The sequence below is a fragment of the Dioscorea cayenensis genome, chromosome 19 (assembly GCF_009730915.1).
Source record: "Dioscorea cayenensis subsp. rotundata cultivar TDr96_F1 chromosome 19, TDr96_F1_v2_PseudoChromosome.rev07_lg8_w22 25.fasta, whole genome shotgun sequence".
In the NCBI taxonomy this organism is placed as follows: domain Eukaryota; kingdom Viridiplantae; phylum Streptophyta; class Magnoliopsida; order Dioscoreales; family Dioscoreaceae; genus Dioscorea; species Dioscorea cayenensis.
Window position 1 is genome coordinate 13,433,376 of NC_052489.1, and position 16,269 is coordinate 13,449,644.

General features: G+C 36.7%; 1 protein-coding gene across 1 annotated transcript; it reads right to left on the minus strand.

The window, feature by feature from the left end:
* Positions 1-8,984: 8,984 nt before the first annotated feature.
* LOC120284058 lies at positions 8,985-10,759 on the minus strand. Its single transcript, XM_039290880.1, has 4 exons — positions 10,459-10,759; positions 10,049-10,383; positions 9,419-9,947; positions 8,985-9,259 (listed from the first exon to the last, which is right to left on the minus strand). The coding sequence occupies exons 1-4, from the start codon at positions 10,757-10,759 to the stop codon at positions 8,985-8,987; spliced, it is 1,440 nt and encodes a 479-aa protein (XP_039146814.1).
* Between the last annotated feature and the right edge of the window lie 5,510 nt (positions 10,760-16,269).

Sequence of the window (16,269 nt, forward strand, 5' to 3'; positions counted from 1 at the left end):
TATATTTAGATAAACTATCTAAAACTTTATAAATTAAATAATCTGAATTTAAATAAATATTTAAACCTTTCAGATAATTCTAATCCAAAATATAATATCATTAATTCAAAAATTTAAAGTAATTCTAAAAATAATAATAAGTAAATAATTCAAAATATAAATCAAAATAATTAGTATTTTTTTCTCAAAAATTCTAAAAGTTCAGAAAACTAGAATTTTCAAGTATGTACATATAATAGGATTTATATATAGGATACTTACCTGATTAACAACCAGATTTCAAATTCTTTCACCAATCGAATTTTCTTAGAAAGTCCTATGTTAGAGAATAACCCATCATAATTACAAGTAAAAAAATTCTAAAATTCACATGAATGCAAAAACATATTCAAGACACTAACAAAACTACCAAGGTCGAGACTAATAACCAATTCCGCTACGAACATTAAGATTGAAATCAGCATAGCTTTGCAAATTCTAACTCAGACCAAAAATTTCAATCTTCAAAGAAAACTAGACATTTACATCTATAACATATTCAAATCTCACAATGATTTGTGATCTACAGAATTTAAGCCATCACTTTTAAAAATCTTAAATATGTAAACCAATAATTTCAGACATGCCGTTTCTAATAAAAAATATCTCATAACATTATAACTTCAAATAAAATTAAACTTTAGGAGCATATAAATAACTTGAAATTAAACAACTTTCTTATTAAACATGAGTCCTGATTCAACATCTAAGATCCTCAAATTTTCTGATCAAAGTTCATGCTTCCTACAGAAATTCCATTGAGCACCACTATAGAAATCTGATCATATCTCACAAATTACAGGGCTAAAAATTCTAAATATTGGGAGAATCAAAGATAAAATCATCCTCTACAACTTTCGTATGTAAATCTAAATCTAAATTTGAACTTACAATTATGAAATTAATCAAAACCTGTTCAAGAGCTGCACAGAAATCCTGTCCACATCACCTGTGTCTAAACTTATAATTTACAGGATACCTATGTAAAAATTCTAAAATTTTGTAGGTACTTAGCCAACGTTGAACTCTACAAGTTTCTTATTTTACTCTCCTCCAAATTCGGCATCTAAGACCTCTAAAATTGAAGAGGGGTTTCTGCTATGCTAAATGGAATTTTTGAATCTTATCCTCAAATTAAATCAAATCAACATCCTCATCGAAACCTAACCCTAACTAGTATCATGTCACAACAATCATAAGAAAGAGAATAAAAAAAAAAAAATCAGAACCTTACCTCAACAATAATAGTGAAACAAAACTCTGACGATGAGACCCTTTTCCCTTCCTCACCACCGACACCACTCGCAAATACGGAGAGAAAGAAATGAGGCTAGGTTTCTCTCTTTTTTCCCTAAATAGTGATCTAAAACTGAAGGAGATGAAGAGACGGACAAGGTTTCGAAACTAAAAATAAAATCAATGGCTAGGATTAAAAGTAAAAACAATGGCTAGGATTTAATTAAGGGGTGGGCCTGACATATGCAAAGCCTCAAAACTTATCTCAGAGCAACACATCTATAAATCTCAAAAACCAAAAACAACTAAAATAGAAAATTTTAAACCTTAGAGATTACAATACAGACAAAAATTAAAGCTCAAATTAGACTAGGGATAGGTTTACTACTTGATCACTTTTGCTAAGGAATTATACTCATGATCTGAAAAAAATTAATAATCATATTATGAGCTTGACAGCCTAGTAAGTAACCCACTAAAAATAACTGGGACCATGTGAAATTAAAAAAAAATGTAGAAATAAAAACAATATTAGGTATTACAGATGTTTATCAAAAATATAGTTCATAAATCAAAGTGATCCAACGAATACAATTTAATAGTAGACAAAAATATATGTTTCCAAATCACAATAGGCAAAACAAAATATCAGAGATCATTTGTTTATCTTCAATGACTCGAGCTAGAATATTAGAGGCCATTATTCTTCACTGATGAAATGGTGTGAAACTATAATTTCTTAACAAACTCAGAGTTTCATGTAGACATGGTCAGTGTTTAACCCCTAGTGACAGGGTTAGTGCCTAGTTAAATCGAGACTAAATATATTTATATCAAAATAACTTTGTTATCCTAAAACAAAACATAATTTCAGAATTTCAAAGAAGTCAAGATTTGCAGAACAAGATTAGTAGGATAATTTGTACTGCAAACAAATAAACATATGCATGATCCCATTTCTTTATAGCAAAAAAAAATCCAGTTATTAAAAAAATAATACACTTGTTAAATCAATAATTAATTAACAAATATTTTTATAATTTAATTAGTAAAACAAAATAAATGAATAAATAATTAAATCAGCATAGCTAATAGGCGTTTTTTTAAATATTGCATTTTTTAAAATTATTTACCAAAATGAGTATTTTGTAAATTAATTACCAAAATGCCCAAAAAGTACCTTGCATGGTACTTTTTTTGCACATGGGTTATTATTAATTTTTTTTAAATTTTATAACAGTTATATATATAATATTTTACATTTACAACCTTATAAATTTTTAAAATTAAATTTTTTTTCACAACACTATTTAAATTTTACAATTGTTTTTTATATAATTTTTACAATTTAGTCCTTATAATTTTTTTAAATTAATTTTTTTTTCTCACAACCTTATTTAACATTTACAATGGGGTTTTAATATAATATTTTACGTTTAAGTCCTTTTTTTTATAAATTTAAATTCTTTCTAACATATATCATTTTCAATATAAAAAAAAAAGCACATATCATATTCTAAATGGATGAAAAGGATAACATATATTATAAAAATATTACGACAATCACATATTACGAACTACTACTTGGACCAAGTGCATTAGGATAATTCCGACAACTATGACCTTCATTTTGACATAAACCACAACACTTCTACTAACCGACTTCTCTTATATCCATTTCATTACGAATTCTTGTAGATTTGGGACGTCCTTTCAAAGGTCTTCTCTTATGTGCTTTTTTTAATTGAAAATAATATATATTAGAAAGAATTTAAATTTAAAAAATTTAAGGACTTAAACATAAAATATTATATTAAAAAATCATTATAAATTTAAATAGGGTAGTGAGAAAAAAATTTTAATTTTAAAAAATTATAAGGACCAAAATGTAAAATATTATATAAAAAAACCATTGTAAAATTTAAATAGAGTTGTGGAAAAAAATTAATTTAAAAAATTTATAAGGTTGTAAATGTAAAATATCATATATAAAACTATTATAAAATTATAAAAATTTAATAATAACCCATGTGCGAATAATGAACCAAAAAAATAATTTTGAATATAATTAATCAGATAATTGAATAAGTAAATACGTAAATAAAAAATTATAATTTTTCAGTACAATGAACCGAAATTGGCATTGAATTTGAAACCCAAAACATTTAAATAGTATATGAATAGCTTTAAAATAAAACCAAAATAATTAAATAATTATCGATAACCCAAAATTTTGCATATACATATATACAAATTTGTATGTCGTGTTACTTACCTGGAATCCTCTAAATTTTCAAATATTTATATCAGATTGAACTCCTCGGTGGGTCTTAACATGAAGTAGTAATAATTAGGCCTACCAAAGATTTAAAGTTTTTTAGGGGTACCCAAGCAAAAGAAAGACTTTCTCAAATAGCTAATGAGGGTACTACCAATGCCTTGCCAACCATGACTTACTACAAAGATTTAACAGAACCATACCCTTCCTAATGGAAGGTATCAACGATTTATTGATTAGTAAGCAGAGCTAACATGTCACCATTTAATTCAGGTATACATTTCCAACCTACAATGTCCAAAGAGATCAAACAAAACCAACTAACAAAACCTAATTCAAGACTTTCTCACATGCATAACATAGCTAATGCAAATAGAAGTAGGAGATTGTATCTTTTTTCTTAATACTTCTTCTGTGATAATAAGAATTTGCATGCAAATATTCATGAAGATATCTTCAGTTCAAGCAAAGGAAAAGCTTGATGATATCCCAACAGTAATATCCAACACATAATGACAAATAATCATAAGTGTACTATAGGACTAGATCCAATAGATTTAATAGATATTTGTCAATTGCATGCAACAACTTACAAAAAAATTTGCTAAGTACCATGATCTAAACATATATAATGATAGAAAGGATGCAAGTAACCTACCACGACACTAAAAATAGAACTCTAGCTTGGTGAGAAAGTTTTCTCGTTGTCACTGCTCGATGTCACCATGTAATAAGAAGAGGAATATAGGCTTCATCTCAAGTTTTTTTAACAACGTCATGCATGTGATCGAGGGATGTGGAAAAAAATTAGTTCATGTGATCAGATTTGCGATTACGAGATTAGATATAATAAAAAAGATTCGGTGGTTATTGAGGCTATGGTTGGTGAAATAATAAACCTATTTTGAAAATATTAAAAGAAAATCCAAAATAAAAAGGGTGGGACCCAAAATAACAATCTAACCTATTATGTAACTAAACCGATATCATTCTCTACTACTAGTCTATTAACCCAGTTTTCAACTACCTCGAACCAAGCCAGGACATCGACAAAGCCATTAGCCTGAACTTTGGGACAAACAGTGTCAGAAAGGGGATGACAAGGACCAGTGCCAACGTGGCTCTGATGTTGTGGCCTTTACAATCTAGAGAACAAATTAATGGTACATGTGTGGTTAGGATGTGCATTCAAGTGCAGGCCGAAAAGCTAGGTATTATTGTTCACGCACAAGGGCCAGCTCATCCATCATTCATCGAGCACCTTCTATCACGCCACGTCTAGTGGGTCCCACATGTGACATACCGCCACGACAACCCAGGGGAGGTCAACCACCTACTTCAACCATAGATCATTGTAAGGCTAACCTGTTCCCTATATAAAACCACTATAACAACAAGAAATAGTCTAATAGTACATCATACACAATTATTCCTACACATGCTCATCCATTTAATACAAGATATGACTCATAGAAAATCATGACATGGAGTTCATAACGACAATAATAACAACAACTCGGAGTAGAAGGTATAATTCTCATACCCAATTTGATCTGACTGTCATAACAAAGTATCTCAAATAAGGAAAGATGTAATAGTGTTCGACAACACATAGTGAATCCCTGATAATACATGCCAAGGAATAAACAACATACACAACTCAAAATGTTAAGACAGACACAACTCTTGCCAAGCACTTCACTCCTTCACCCTTATGCTGTGCTATCACCTGGGAGGAAGAAAGAGGGGGGAGGTGAGTAACTAGGTTACTCAGTAAGGGGCTAAACATGGAACTATTGCTCAAGGATGCAAAAAGAAAGTAAAATACAATCAAAATGGTTTCAAATCTTAATAAGCATTAAGATACTTTAAATAACAATTTTAACATAAGGATATAAGCTTTCTCAACAAAGTGAACAATAACATTTCCTTTGAAATCATCAAGGAATATATATATATGTTCAATTCGGAAACTTAGTATTCACATCTTTTCAAGAGCTCCAAATGTCAAGATACTTTAGAAATAAATAAATCAGCAATACACAATAATCAATAGTATCCAAATGGCTTCGAAAACTCTCCATTGCTAACCGTTGCTTTGGTTAGGTCTAGATCTAACAAGATGCGCGTATCTTGGCATTGGCCTCTGGGAAGTTCATGTGGTGACTTTGAACAACCCACCTATATCCAATTTAGGGCTCTACGCTCCCATCTAAAATTGAATAACCGGTTTGACGGTTTTCCACGCCATCTCTAAACAGGTCGGCCAGCGGAAACCATCCACTTCTTACTGCAATAAGTACTGGAGTTGGGATCCCATGTCATAATCAAAACAAATAAATAAAAATTCAGCCTGTAGGCTCAGCACACTTCAACATGATAACAAGATTCCCATTTAAGGGATTACCATTGTTCACAATTGCAAATCTCACTCCAAGAGTGAATAGCTTGGTTACAACATTTGCCAAGAAATCATTTTCATCAGGAACATCATAAAAAAGTATCTTTTGAAAATAAACTTCAAGGATTTCGTCATCACAATAAAATTCAACTTAGTTTTCACATGCCGTTTTGGTCATCATAACAAGAGCATCAAATCTCTTAAAAATGCGTAATTTGAAACATATATTTCAAAACATAGAGTTTCCAAACCACGAGAATATATATATACTTCGCAAATATCCATGCAATAAGCCAAATCACAAGTCACCATGATTTCTAAACTCCATATAACACTTTCAAAGAGAATTAGTAATGAGCGGTCTATTATTCAAAGGCAAGCAACTTAAATATTAATCAAGCATGCATGAATCATAGTCCAAACTTTAGTAAATCCCACTCACAAACTTGGCGAGCTAGAAACCTCCGGTGTTACTTCTCCACCGGCTCTTTCCCTTTACTTGAAGTTTCACCTCATAGAAGCACTTAAGCAAACCAAACAAATGACAAAACATCATCAACAACTTGATCTATTGAAATAAAGGAAAATGCTCAAAATGGGAAAATGATGGTTTCTAAGGTTTTCTAAACTCTCTAACTAGAAGATCTAGCAAGAATAGATCTCTCACAATCCTTAAAACCAACAAGAAAAACAGGAAAAACCAACTTTGGTTCGGTGCTACAATAAATCCGAAATCAAGGTGGAGAGGGTTCAAGGATTTCTCTAAATCAAAGCCATACAAATCAATACAATTACTCCTCCCACGCTATAGCATCGAAGAAGAAGAAAAGGAACAAGAATCAAGCTTTCCCTTGGGTTCACAACCAAACCCTAGTTATACTCATTCAAGGAATTAAGAAGAAACAAGAAATAATAGAAACTTAGCTTGACTCAAGAAATAATCAAACTCTTTGATCCAAGAACAAGGCCAAGAATACCTCCAAAATCAACACATAAACCTTAAGAATGGCCGAGGAAGAGAGGAGGAGCGAAGGGGAAGGTTTTAAGAAAAAGATGGGTGAAGAAACGGCTCAAAAGGGGATTTAAAGAGACATCCGCACGCCCATTCAAGCAGGACACAGTCTGGACAGACCGTGTCAATGCCACTGATTTTCTCAGGTGATTTGGTGCCGGTTACTGTAGTGTCAGGGCTGAAAACTAGAGTGTCAATGACATGGTCTGAGTGCTCCTAACACTAGAGTGTTAGGGCTGAAAACTGAAGTTTTAATGCCCGGTTTCTCCTGAGAAATTCGGGGGGATTGATTCGGGCTGCGCACGACCGTGCACACCCTAAAAACCACTCTTTTAACCCTAAATACATCATCAAACACTCGGCAAGATGCCCCAAATGAAAGACAATGAGAAAACAACTAAAACGACCAAGATAACAAAGTAACAAACAAGGGGAAATGGACCGAAATACCACACTCTACCCCCCTAAAAGAAAATTTTGACCTCAAAATTTCACATACCCCTCTACTCAAATAAAAGAGGATACCTTCTCCTCATTGTCTCTTCTGGCTCCCAAGTGACTTCTTTTGCAACATCATTCCTCTAAAGCACTTTCACCATAGGAATGACCTTCCGTCGATGAGTTTTCACTTGGCAATCAAGAATCATCACTGGTTGCACTTCAAACTTCAAATCGTCTCTCAACTCCACTGGTGGTGCTTTAAGACAATGAGAAGGGTCGGAGATGTACTTCTTCAACATAGACACATGGAACACATTATGGATCTTCTCCAACTCAGGTGGTAACTCTAAGCGATATGCCATCATCCCAATCCTCTCTAGGATCAAATATGGACCTATATACCGGGGATTCAACTTTCCCGTACCTCAAAACCGAATTACCCCTTTCCATGGAGAGATTTTCAGGAATAATCTATCCCCAACCTCAAACTCCAAGAATCTTCTATGGTTGTCAGCATAGCTCTTCTGCCAGTCTTAAGCTTCTTTTAACCTATCCTTAATCACCTTTACTTTCTCGATAGTTCGATCAATCAATTCCATACTCTTAAGCTTCCTTTCTCCCACTTCATCCCAACAAAGGCGAGTTCTACACTTCCTTCCATACAAAGCTTCGTATGGAGCCATACCAATGCTTGCTTGAAAGCTATTGTTGTAGGCAAATTCCACCAATGCTAGATGTTGATCCCAACTCCCTTGGAAATTCATAACATAGGCTCTTAGCATGTCCTCAAGGGTCTAGATAGTCCTCTTTGACTGACCATCCGTCTATGGGTGGTAAGCAGTGCTAAACTTCAAAGTTGTACTTAGAGTCTCCTAAAATCTTGGCCAAAAATAGGAAGTAAATGTGGGGCCTCGATCTGAAGATATAGAGATTGGCACCCCATGCAACTTCACTATTTCATCAATGTACAACTTTGCCAATTTCTCCAAAAAATACTTTGTATGCACTGCTAAGAAATGTGCTGACTTTGTTTGCCTGTCCACTATCACCCACACTACTTCAAAACCTCGTGGTGTTCATGGTAATCCTACCACAAAATCCATCCTTATGTGGTCCCACTTCCATTCCTGGATTGGAAGAGGTTGTAATAGTCTTGAAGGTCTCTGGTGCTCTTCCTTGACCTGTTGGCATACCAAGCACTTAGCCACAAATTTTGCTATCTCCCTTTTCGTCCCTGACCACCAATAATTTTTCTTGATTGTTCTATACATCTTGGTATTTCCAGGATGAACTGCATAAGCTAAGGAATGAGCTTCTTCCAAGATAGCTTTCTTGAGCTCTAAATCTGCTGGAACACAAAAACGTCCGCGAAACTCTAGGATTTCATCTTCTCGCATCCCGAACTCACTAGTTTCCCCAGCTTGCATCTTCTGTATTTCTTGCACCAACTCTTCATCATTACTTTGAAGTTCTTTAATGTGGTCCAATAATGAAGGTCTCACCACAAAACTGGCCACTAATGCTCCACTATCTTCAGTCTCAAGTTCCAATCTCAAACTCTTCATTATTGATAGCAATTACAGACAGGACACCCTCAAAGAAGACATTGAAGTAGACTTTCTACTCAAAGCATCAGCTACCACATTGGCTTTTCCTGGATGGTAGTCTATAATCAAATCATAATCCTTAATTAATTCCAACCATCGTCGTTGCCTCAAATTCAATTCTTTCTGAGTGAAGAGATACTTCAAGCTTGTATGGTCTGTGAAAATCCGGCACCTTTCCCCAAAAAGATAATGCCTCCAAATCTTCAAAGCAAAAATCACCGCTGCCAACTCGTCGTAGGCTTTTCCTGGCAAAGTAAGCATGGGGGCCGATATCAAATGATTCTTTAATGTCTGAGAGCTCTATTCGCACTCATCTCTCCAGGTGAACTTCACTTCCTTGCGAGTTAACTTTGACAATGGCAAAGCAATTGAAGAAAACCCTTCCACAAATCTCCTATAATAACCCGCAAGTCCAAGAAAACTTTGAACCTCTGTAATATTCTTTGGCCTTTCCCAAACAACAATGGCTTCCACCTTCTTTGGATCCAGAAAGATCCCTTCCCCTGACACTACATGGCCAAGGAACCCAACTTCATAAAGCCAAAACTCACACTTGGAGAACTTGCCAAACAACTGCTTCCCCCAGAGAGTTTGCAATATAACTCTCAAATTTTGAGTATGTTCCTCATTTGAAGGTGAATAGACCAAAATATCATCGATGAACACAATGAGAAAATTGTGTAAACAAGGCCTGAACACTCTATTCATCAAGTCCATGAATGTTGTAGGAGCATTGGTCAGACCAAACAGCATCAACAAAAACTCATAATGGCCGTAACGGGTCCAAAATGCTGTCTTAGGAACATCCTCTAGCTTAATCTTCAACGGATGATACCCAGACCGCAAGTAAATCTTGGAGAACACCCTTGCTCCCTTCAGTTGATCAAACAAATCATCAATCCTCGGTAATGGGTACTTGTTCTTGATGGTCACCTGATTTAATTATCTGTAGTTGATGTACAACCTCAAAGATCCATCTTCTTCACAAAGAGAACAGGTGCACCCCAAGGTGATACACTTGGTCGAATAAAGACCTTATCTACTAGATCTTGCAATTGAGTCTTCAACTCCCTCAACTCTGCTAGTGGCATCCGATAGGGTGGTATAGAAATAGGAGCCCTACCAGGTAGTAGGTCTATAGAAAACTCCATCTCTCTGTTTGTTGGCAGACTAGCCAGTTCTTCAGGAAAAACATCTAGAAACTCCCTCACTACTAGCATCTCTTCCAAAGCTGGCTCTTGAACTCTGGTATCCATCACATGAGCTAGAAACACAGGACAACCCTTGCTCACTAATTTTCTAGCTTCCAAGGTCGAAATTAAGCACGAAGGCAAAGTCCTTCTCATACCCTTTAGCACCACTGTGGGTCCTGAGGACCCAGGAAAAGTTACTTCTTTCTTAAAACAATCAATGGAAGCATGATGCATGTCCACCTAATCCATACCAAGGATGGCATCAAAATCCTTGATCTCCAAAGGAATTAAGTCTGCCTTCAACACCACCCCACTAACTAGCACATGACACTCCCTATACACCAAACTCCTGACTACCTCCTCACCGAGAGGAGTTTGTATCACTAACTCACTCTCTAAGGGAGAAGGAGGACTATCAGCATGACATGCAAATGTAGTGCTAACAAAAGAACGCTCTGACCCAAAATCAATCAATGCATAAGCGTTATGCTGAAAAATAGATAGTGTACTTGTAATCACAGTAGGCCTACACTCAGCCTCTTTCTCTATCATGGCAAACACTCAGGTTTGAGCTATGGTCTGAGGTCGCTGGGGACCCGGCTGTGAATTGTTACTTGCAGCTCCTGACTTGGCAGTTACAGGGGTAGGTGATACTGGTTGTAGACCTTTGGACTGACTAGGACAGCCTTGAGATGGTGGTGCAATTCCACTCCGTCCCAGCTCTAGACATGCTGATCTTAAATGTCCAGTCTAACCACACTGGAAACACTTGCGAGGAGCTAGGCACTGTCCTTTATGTGACTTTCCACAGTTCCGGCACCTATTTCTGGCTTCGGAGCCTTTGATGCTAGGAGCATTGTCAGATCGTGAGAACCTCTGTTGATTACCGCTTTGAGGTGGTGGAGATCTCAAAGGGCCTGATGTAGAAGGGCCATTAGAAGAATCCTCAATCCTGTTCTTCTTGGATGGTTGCCACAACTCCAAGCTTCTTCTCTTAGCAATGTTCTCTCGAACTCTCTTGCCTTCTCTAACAAGCTGCTCTGCCCTCAATGCCGACTTTACCACTTCCTTGAAACTTTGCTTGCTTGAGACTGTCATTCTTTTTCTGATGCCAAGTTCAAACCAACTTTAAATTTAGAGCAAAGAACTTCCTCTGTAGGTGCTAACTCTGGCACAAAACTAGCCAAGTCCTTCAACTTTGTCTCATATTCTGTAATTGTTTTGTTCCCTTGAACCAATCTCATAAACTTATGTCTCTTCAGATCACAGTGAAATCGGGTGTAATACTCTTCATCAAACTCACGCAAGAAATCTAATCGAGTGACCTGCCCAAAGGATCTGCCCTTCAAACTTTCCCACCAAATACGTGCTCGGCCCTCTTGCAGTCTGGTAGCAACCCTGAGTCTCATCTCAACACCTAGACTCATATCATCAAAGGTAGTAATCACCCTCTTGATCCACTCCTTAACAATCATGGCATCATTGGTGCCATCAAAAGAACCACATCCCAGCTATCTGGCTTCCTTCAAGAGCTTAGATAAGACTAAGGTCTGACTAGGTGAGAAGGACCCCCGCAAGTGCATGGGTTTGTTGAAGTAATAATCCCAGGTGAGTGGGGTATCATATCCACAGGGAGTAGGGAATAAGAATACTCAAATTGCTACTTAACCAAGTGAAAATGAACAATGATTGTGTTGATAAGATGTATTATAAACAAGAATAAAAGAAACAAGAAAGAGAAGCACAAGTAAATGAGAGATAAGACAATCGATATAAATGGGGTACTCGGATATTGTTCCACATAGGACAATCATTTCAAGTGCAGAACCAACTATTATGCTTCCTAGTTAATGCATTAATGAGTTGTGGAAATCCTTCAATACACGGTCACAAATCTAAGGTCGACCGTGACTAACTCTATACGATGTCCCGGTGGAGAAATCAAACAATCTCAACACCTCGCACTTGTATAGAATTGCATGGAGTTCTAGGAATTCCAAGTGATAAACCCTCTTCCTAGATGTAGACCTAACTCTTTGGTCCAGGTGAGAGGTCCCTAGTCACAATTAATCCCTAGGTGCTAAAATCACTTCAACGCTTCACTCCGTTGCCTTTACAACTAAGCCCCAGCGGAAGGTCATCCCTTAGCCTATTCACTCTACTATGACCGCAAAGAACTCAAGGAAATGGATGTAGGATAAATCACGTCGAAGGGGAAAGGGGACACTCCGCTACCTCTCGACTCACCCTCTCAATCCTCTCCAATCTAGCTTTGTCTAACTCTCGTGGTGTGTCACTCACTCACAAGGGTTACCAAGGTGAACTCTCAACCCTAGTGTCACTCTAAAGGAGCATTAAATCAATCAAACATTCAAGATTGGAACTCAATTAAAACATCAATTAAGGAAAGCATAATAAAAGGTTTAATGAAACAAATACATCTTAGGGTTCACAAATCCAAGTACCCACTAGGGGTTTAACTCTCCATGGAGCTAGTTACAATCAACAATGAAATCAAATGTAAAAACAAGTAATCCATAGAAAATCCCCTTGGTAGTCATGTCGATGGTCTTGTGGAGTGGCCTCGTCTCCTCCAAAGGTCCCTTTGTCCGGCCAAGGGCACACCTCTCCGGATTGGTGCCGTCGAAAGCTCCCCCAATAACCTTCTTCCAAGTGAAGAGCGATGTCGAAGCCATAGAACCTCTCCAAAACCCTTGACAATACCTCTCAAAACCCTAGCCGCCGCCCCCTTGAAAGTTGAGGAAAAGATGGAGAAAAAAAATGCTGAAATCGTGTTGAAAATCGGCTTTTAAAGGGCTGGAATCGGGCATCCACATGCCCCTATGGGCGCCCCTGTGGATTTTTCGCACTAGCGTGGAGAATTTCCACACACCCGTGTGGATTCTCTGAAATTCAATTTCTCGGTCGGCTGTGAACAGTACCCTGCCACAATACCGTCTTAAAACACTCCCGAATCCATGTTTTGATCGAGGTAACGTAAACGGGCACACGTTTATGTCATAGATCATTTTGTTTCTTCAATAAATGGCCTGATTGGTGAAGCTCTTGCTATCAATGCACAAATTGAGATACTCGAATGTGACTGTCTTTGTGCCCCTCAAAATCATTGTTTTAGCTTGAATATAAGGAGGTTGGTACACATTCTCGCATCTTGAACCAAACTTATGTCTTCGCGTTTGATTCTTCTCAAGATTTCCTCCAAATATGTGTGTTCACGATCTACATTGGCTTCTTTCTTTAACATTCGGCTTCACAACCCTATATGCTTGAACGTAACACAAACGCACAAGTATTAGTGCTAAAACCTGATAAAAGTAATGCTCAACATAAAGAAAGAATACTTCGCATTCTTATCACACAAGAACTTATCACTAGGTCCACTGACCTCCGCTGGTGCACTCTGAACTACTGGAGTTTGTGGTGGTGCTGGTGCTGGTACTGGGGCAGTCTGAGTCTGTCCCCTAAAATTCCTCCAATAATCTAAGAAGTCTTGATACTCCTGATAGGTAGGTTGCCTTCCCTTGGTAGCCCAATGAGCCCTGAAGGCTTCTAGTGCCTTAGGAGTTGGAACAAAACCAGGCATTGGAGCAACTTCTTGAACCTCAGGGGCAAGCACTGAAGCAGTCACGACAGGATCATGCCCGAAACTCGCTTCGTGCCTAGGTGATGATGGAGATGAGGGCGGGGATGGATCTTTTCGCCTCCCACCTCTCTAAACCCTTGTTGTAGCAACAGCAGGCACGTGAACATTGTGCTGTCATTTTACTGAAAGGAAACACAAGACAATTTTTAGAAATAATTAATACATGCAACAATGCTATATGCAAACTCAATTGGGATCCGCTAGGTACAAGGATAAAGAATTTTACTCTGACCAAATCAAGGAACTGATGCTAGAACTAGACTATACTGTCTAAACCTAAGCCTAACTCTAAACCAGGGCTTTGATACCACTAAAGTATGTCACGCTTCGTCCCACGGGTCCCACACGTGACATACCACCATGACAACCCAAGCGAGGTCAGCCACCTACCACAACCCTAGATCATCGTAAGGCTAACCTGTTCCCTATACAAAACCACTATAACAACAAGAAATAGTCTAATAGTACATCATACACAATTATTCCTACACATGCTCATCCATTTAATACAAGATATGACTCATAGAAAATCATGACATGGAGTTCATAATGACAATAATAACAACAACTCGGAGTGGAAGGTATAATTCTCATACCCAATTTGATCTGACTGTCATAACAAAGTATCTCAAATAAGGAAAGATGTAATAGTGTTCAACAACACATAGTGAATCCCTGATAATACATGCTAAGGAATAAACAACATACACAACTCAAAATGTTAAGACAGATACAACTCTTGCCAAGCACTTCATGCCTTCACCCTTACGCTGTGCTATCACCTAGGAGGAAGAAAGAGACGGGGAGGTGAGTAACTAGGTTACTTAGTGAGGGGCTAAACATGGATCTATTGCTCAAGGATGCTCAAAGAAAGTAAAATACAATCAAAATGGTTTCAAATCTTAATAAGCATAAAGATACTTTAAATAACAATTTTAACATAAGGATATAGGCTTTCTCAACAAAGTGAACGATAAAATTTCCTTTGAAATCATCAAGGAATATATATATCTTCAATTAGGGAACTTAGTATTCATATCTTTTCAAGAGCTCCAAATGTCAAGATACTTTAGAAATAAATAAATCAGCAATACACAATAATCAATAGTATCCAAATGGCCTCAAAAACTCTTCATCGCTAACAACGTTAACCGTGGCCTTGGTTAGGTCTGGAGCTACCAAGATGCGCGTATATTGGCATTGGCCACTGGGAAGTTTGTGTGGTAACTCCGAACAACCCAACTATATCCAATTCTGGGCTCTACGCTTCTACCTGAGATGGCATAACCAGTTTGACGGTATTCCATGCCACCTCTAAACAGGTTGGCCCGTGGAAACCATCCACTTCTTACTGCAGTAAGTACTGGAGTTGGGCTCCCATGTCATCATCAAAACAAATAAATAACAATTCAGCCGGTAGGCTCAGCATACATCAAGATCATAACATGATTCCCATTTAAGGGATTATCATTGTTCACAATTGCAAATCTCACTCCAAGAGTGAATAGCTTGGTTACAACATTTGCCAAGAAATCATTTTCATCAGGAATATCATACAAAAGTATCTTTTGAAAATATACTTCAAAGTTTTCATCATCACAATAAAATTCAACTTAGTTTTCACATGCCTTTTTGGTCATCATAACAAGAGCATCAAATCTCTTAAAAATGTGTAATTTGAAACATATATTTCAAAACATAGAGTTTCCAAACCACGAGAATATATATATACTTTGCAAATATCCATGCAATAAGCCAAATCACAAGTACGTCACTACAAGAAATTTGATTATTCTCTATGTTATTTTTCGCTATGTAGTAAATTTCGTAGGTAAATATGTTCCATTATCTACGATTTTTAGAGTTCGTAGGGCAAAATAAACATTATGAGGAGCCAAATATTTCCCATCCGCGGGAATATCATGGCCTACGAATGATTGTTAATAGCTACAATAAGTTTTTGTAGGTAAAGCAAAACATCTTTTTCTACGAAATATAGCGTAGCGCAAAGAATTCTTAATTTTGGCTACGAATTTTAAACTGTAGGTAATAGTTTTATTTTTATCTACGCAAGAAACCGTAGTTCGAAGTATGTTCCATTTCCTACAATTTCTATATTTCGTAGGGCAAAATAAACATTAAAAGGCGCGAAACATTTCCCATTAGCGGGAAGATCATAGTCTACAAATGATTTTTAGTAGCTACAATTAGCTTTTGTAGGTAAAGTAAAACATTTTTTCTACGAAATATATCGTAGGGCAAAGAAATTCTGATTTTGACCACGAATTGTAAAACGTAGGTAATAGTTTTGTTTCATATAGTTCCATTATCTACAATTTTTAGAGTTCGTAGGGCAAAATAAACGTTATGAGGCGCCAAACATTTCCTATTCGCAGGA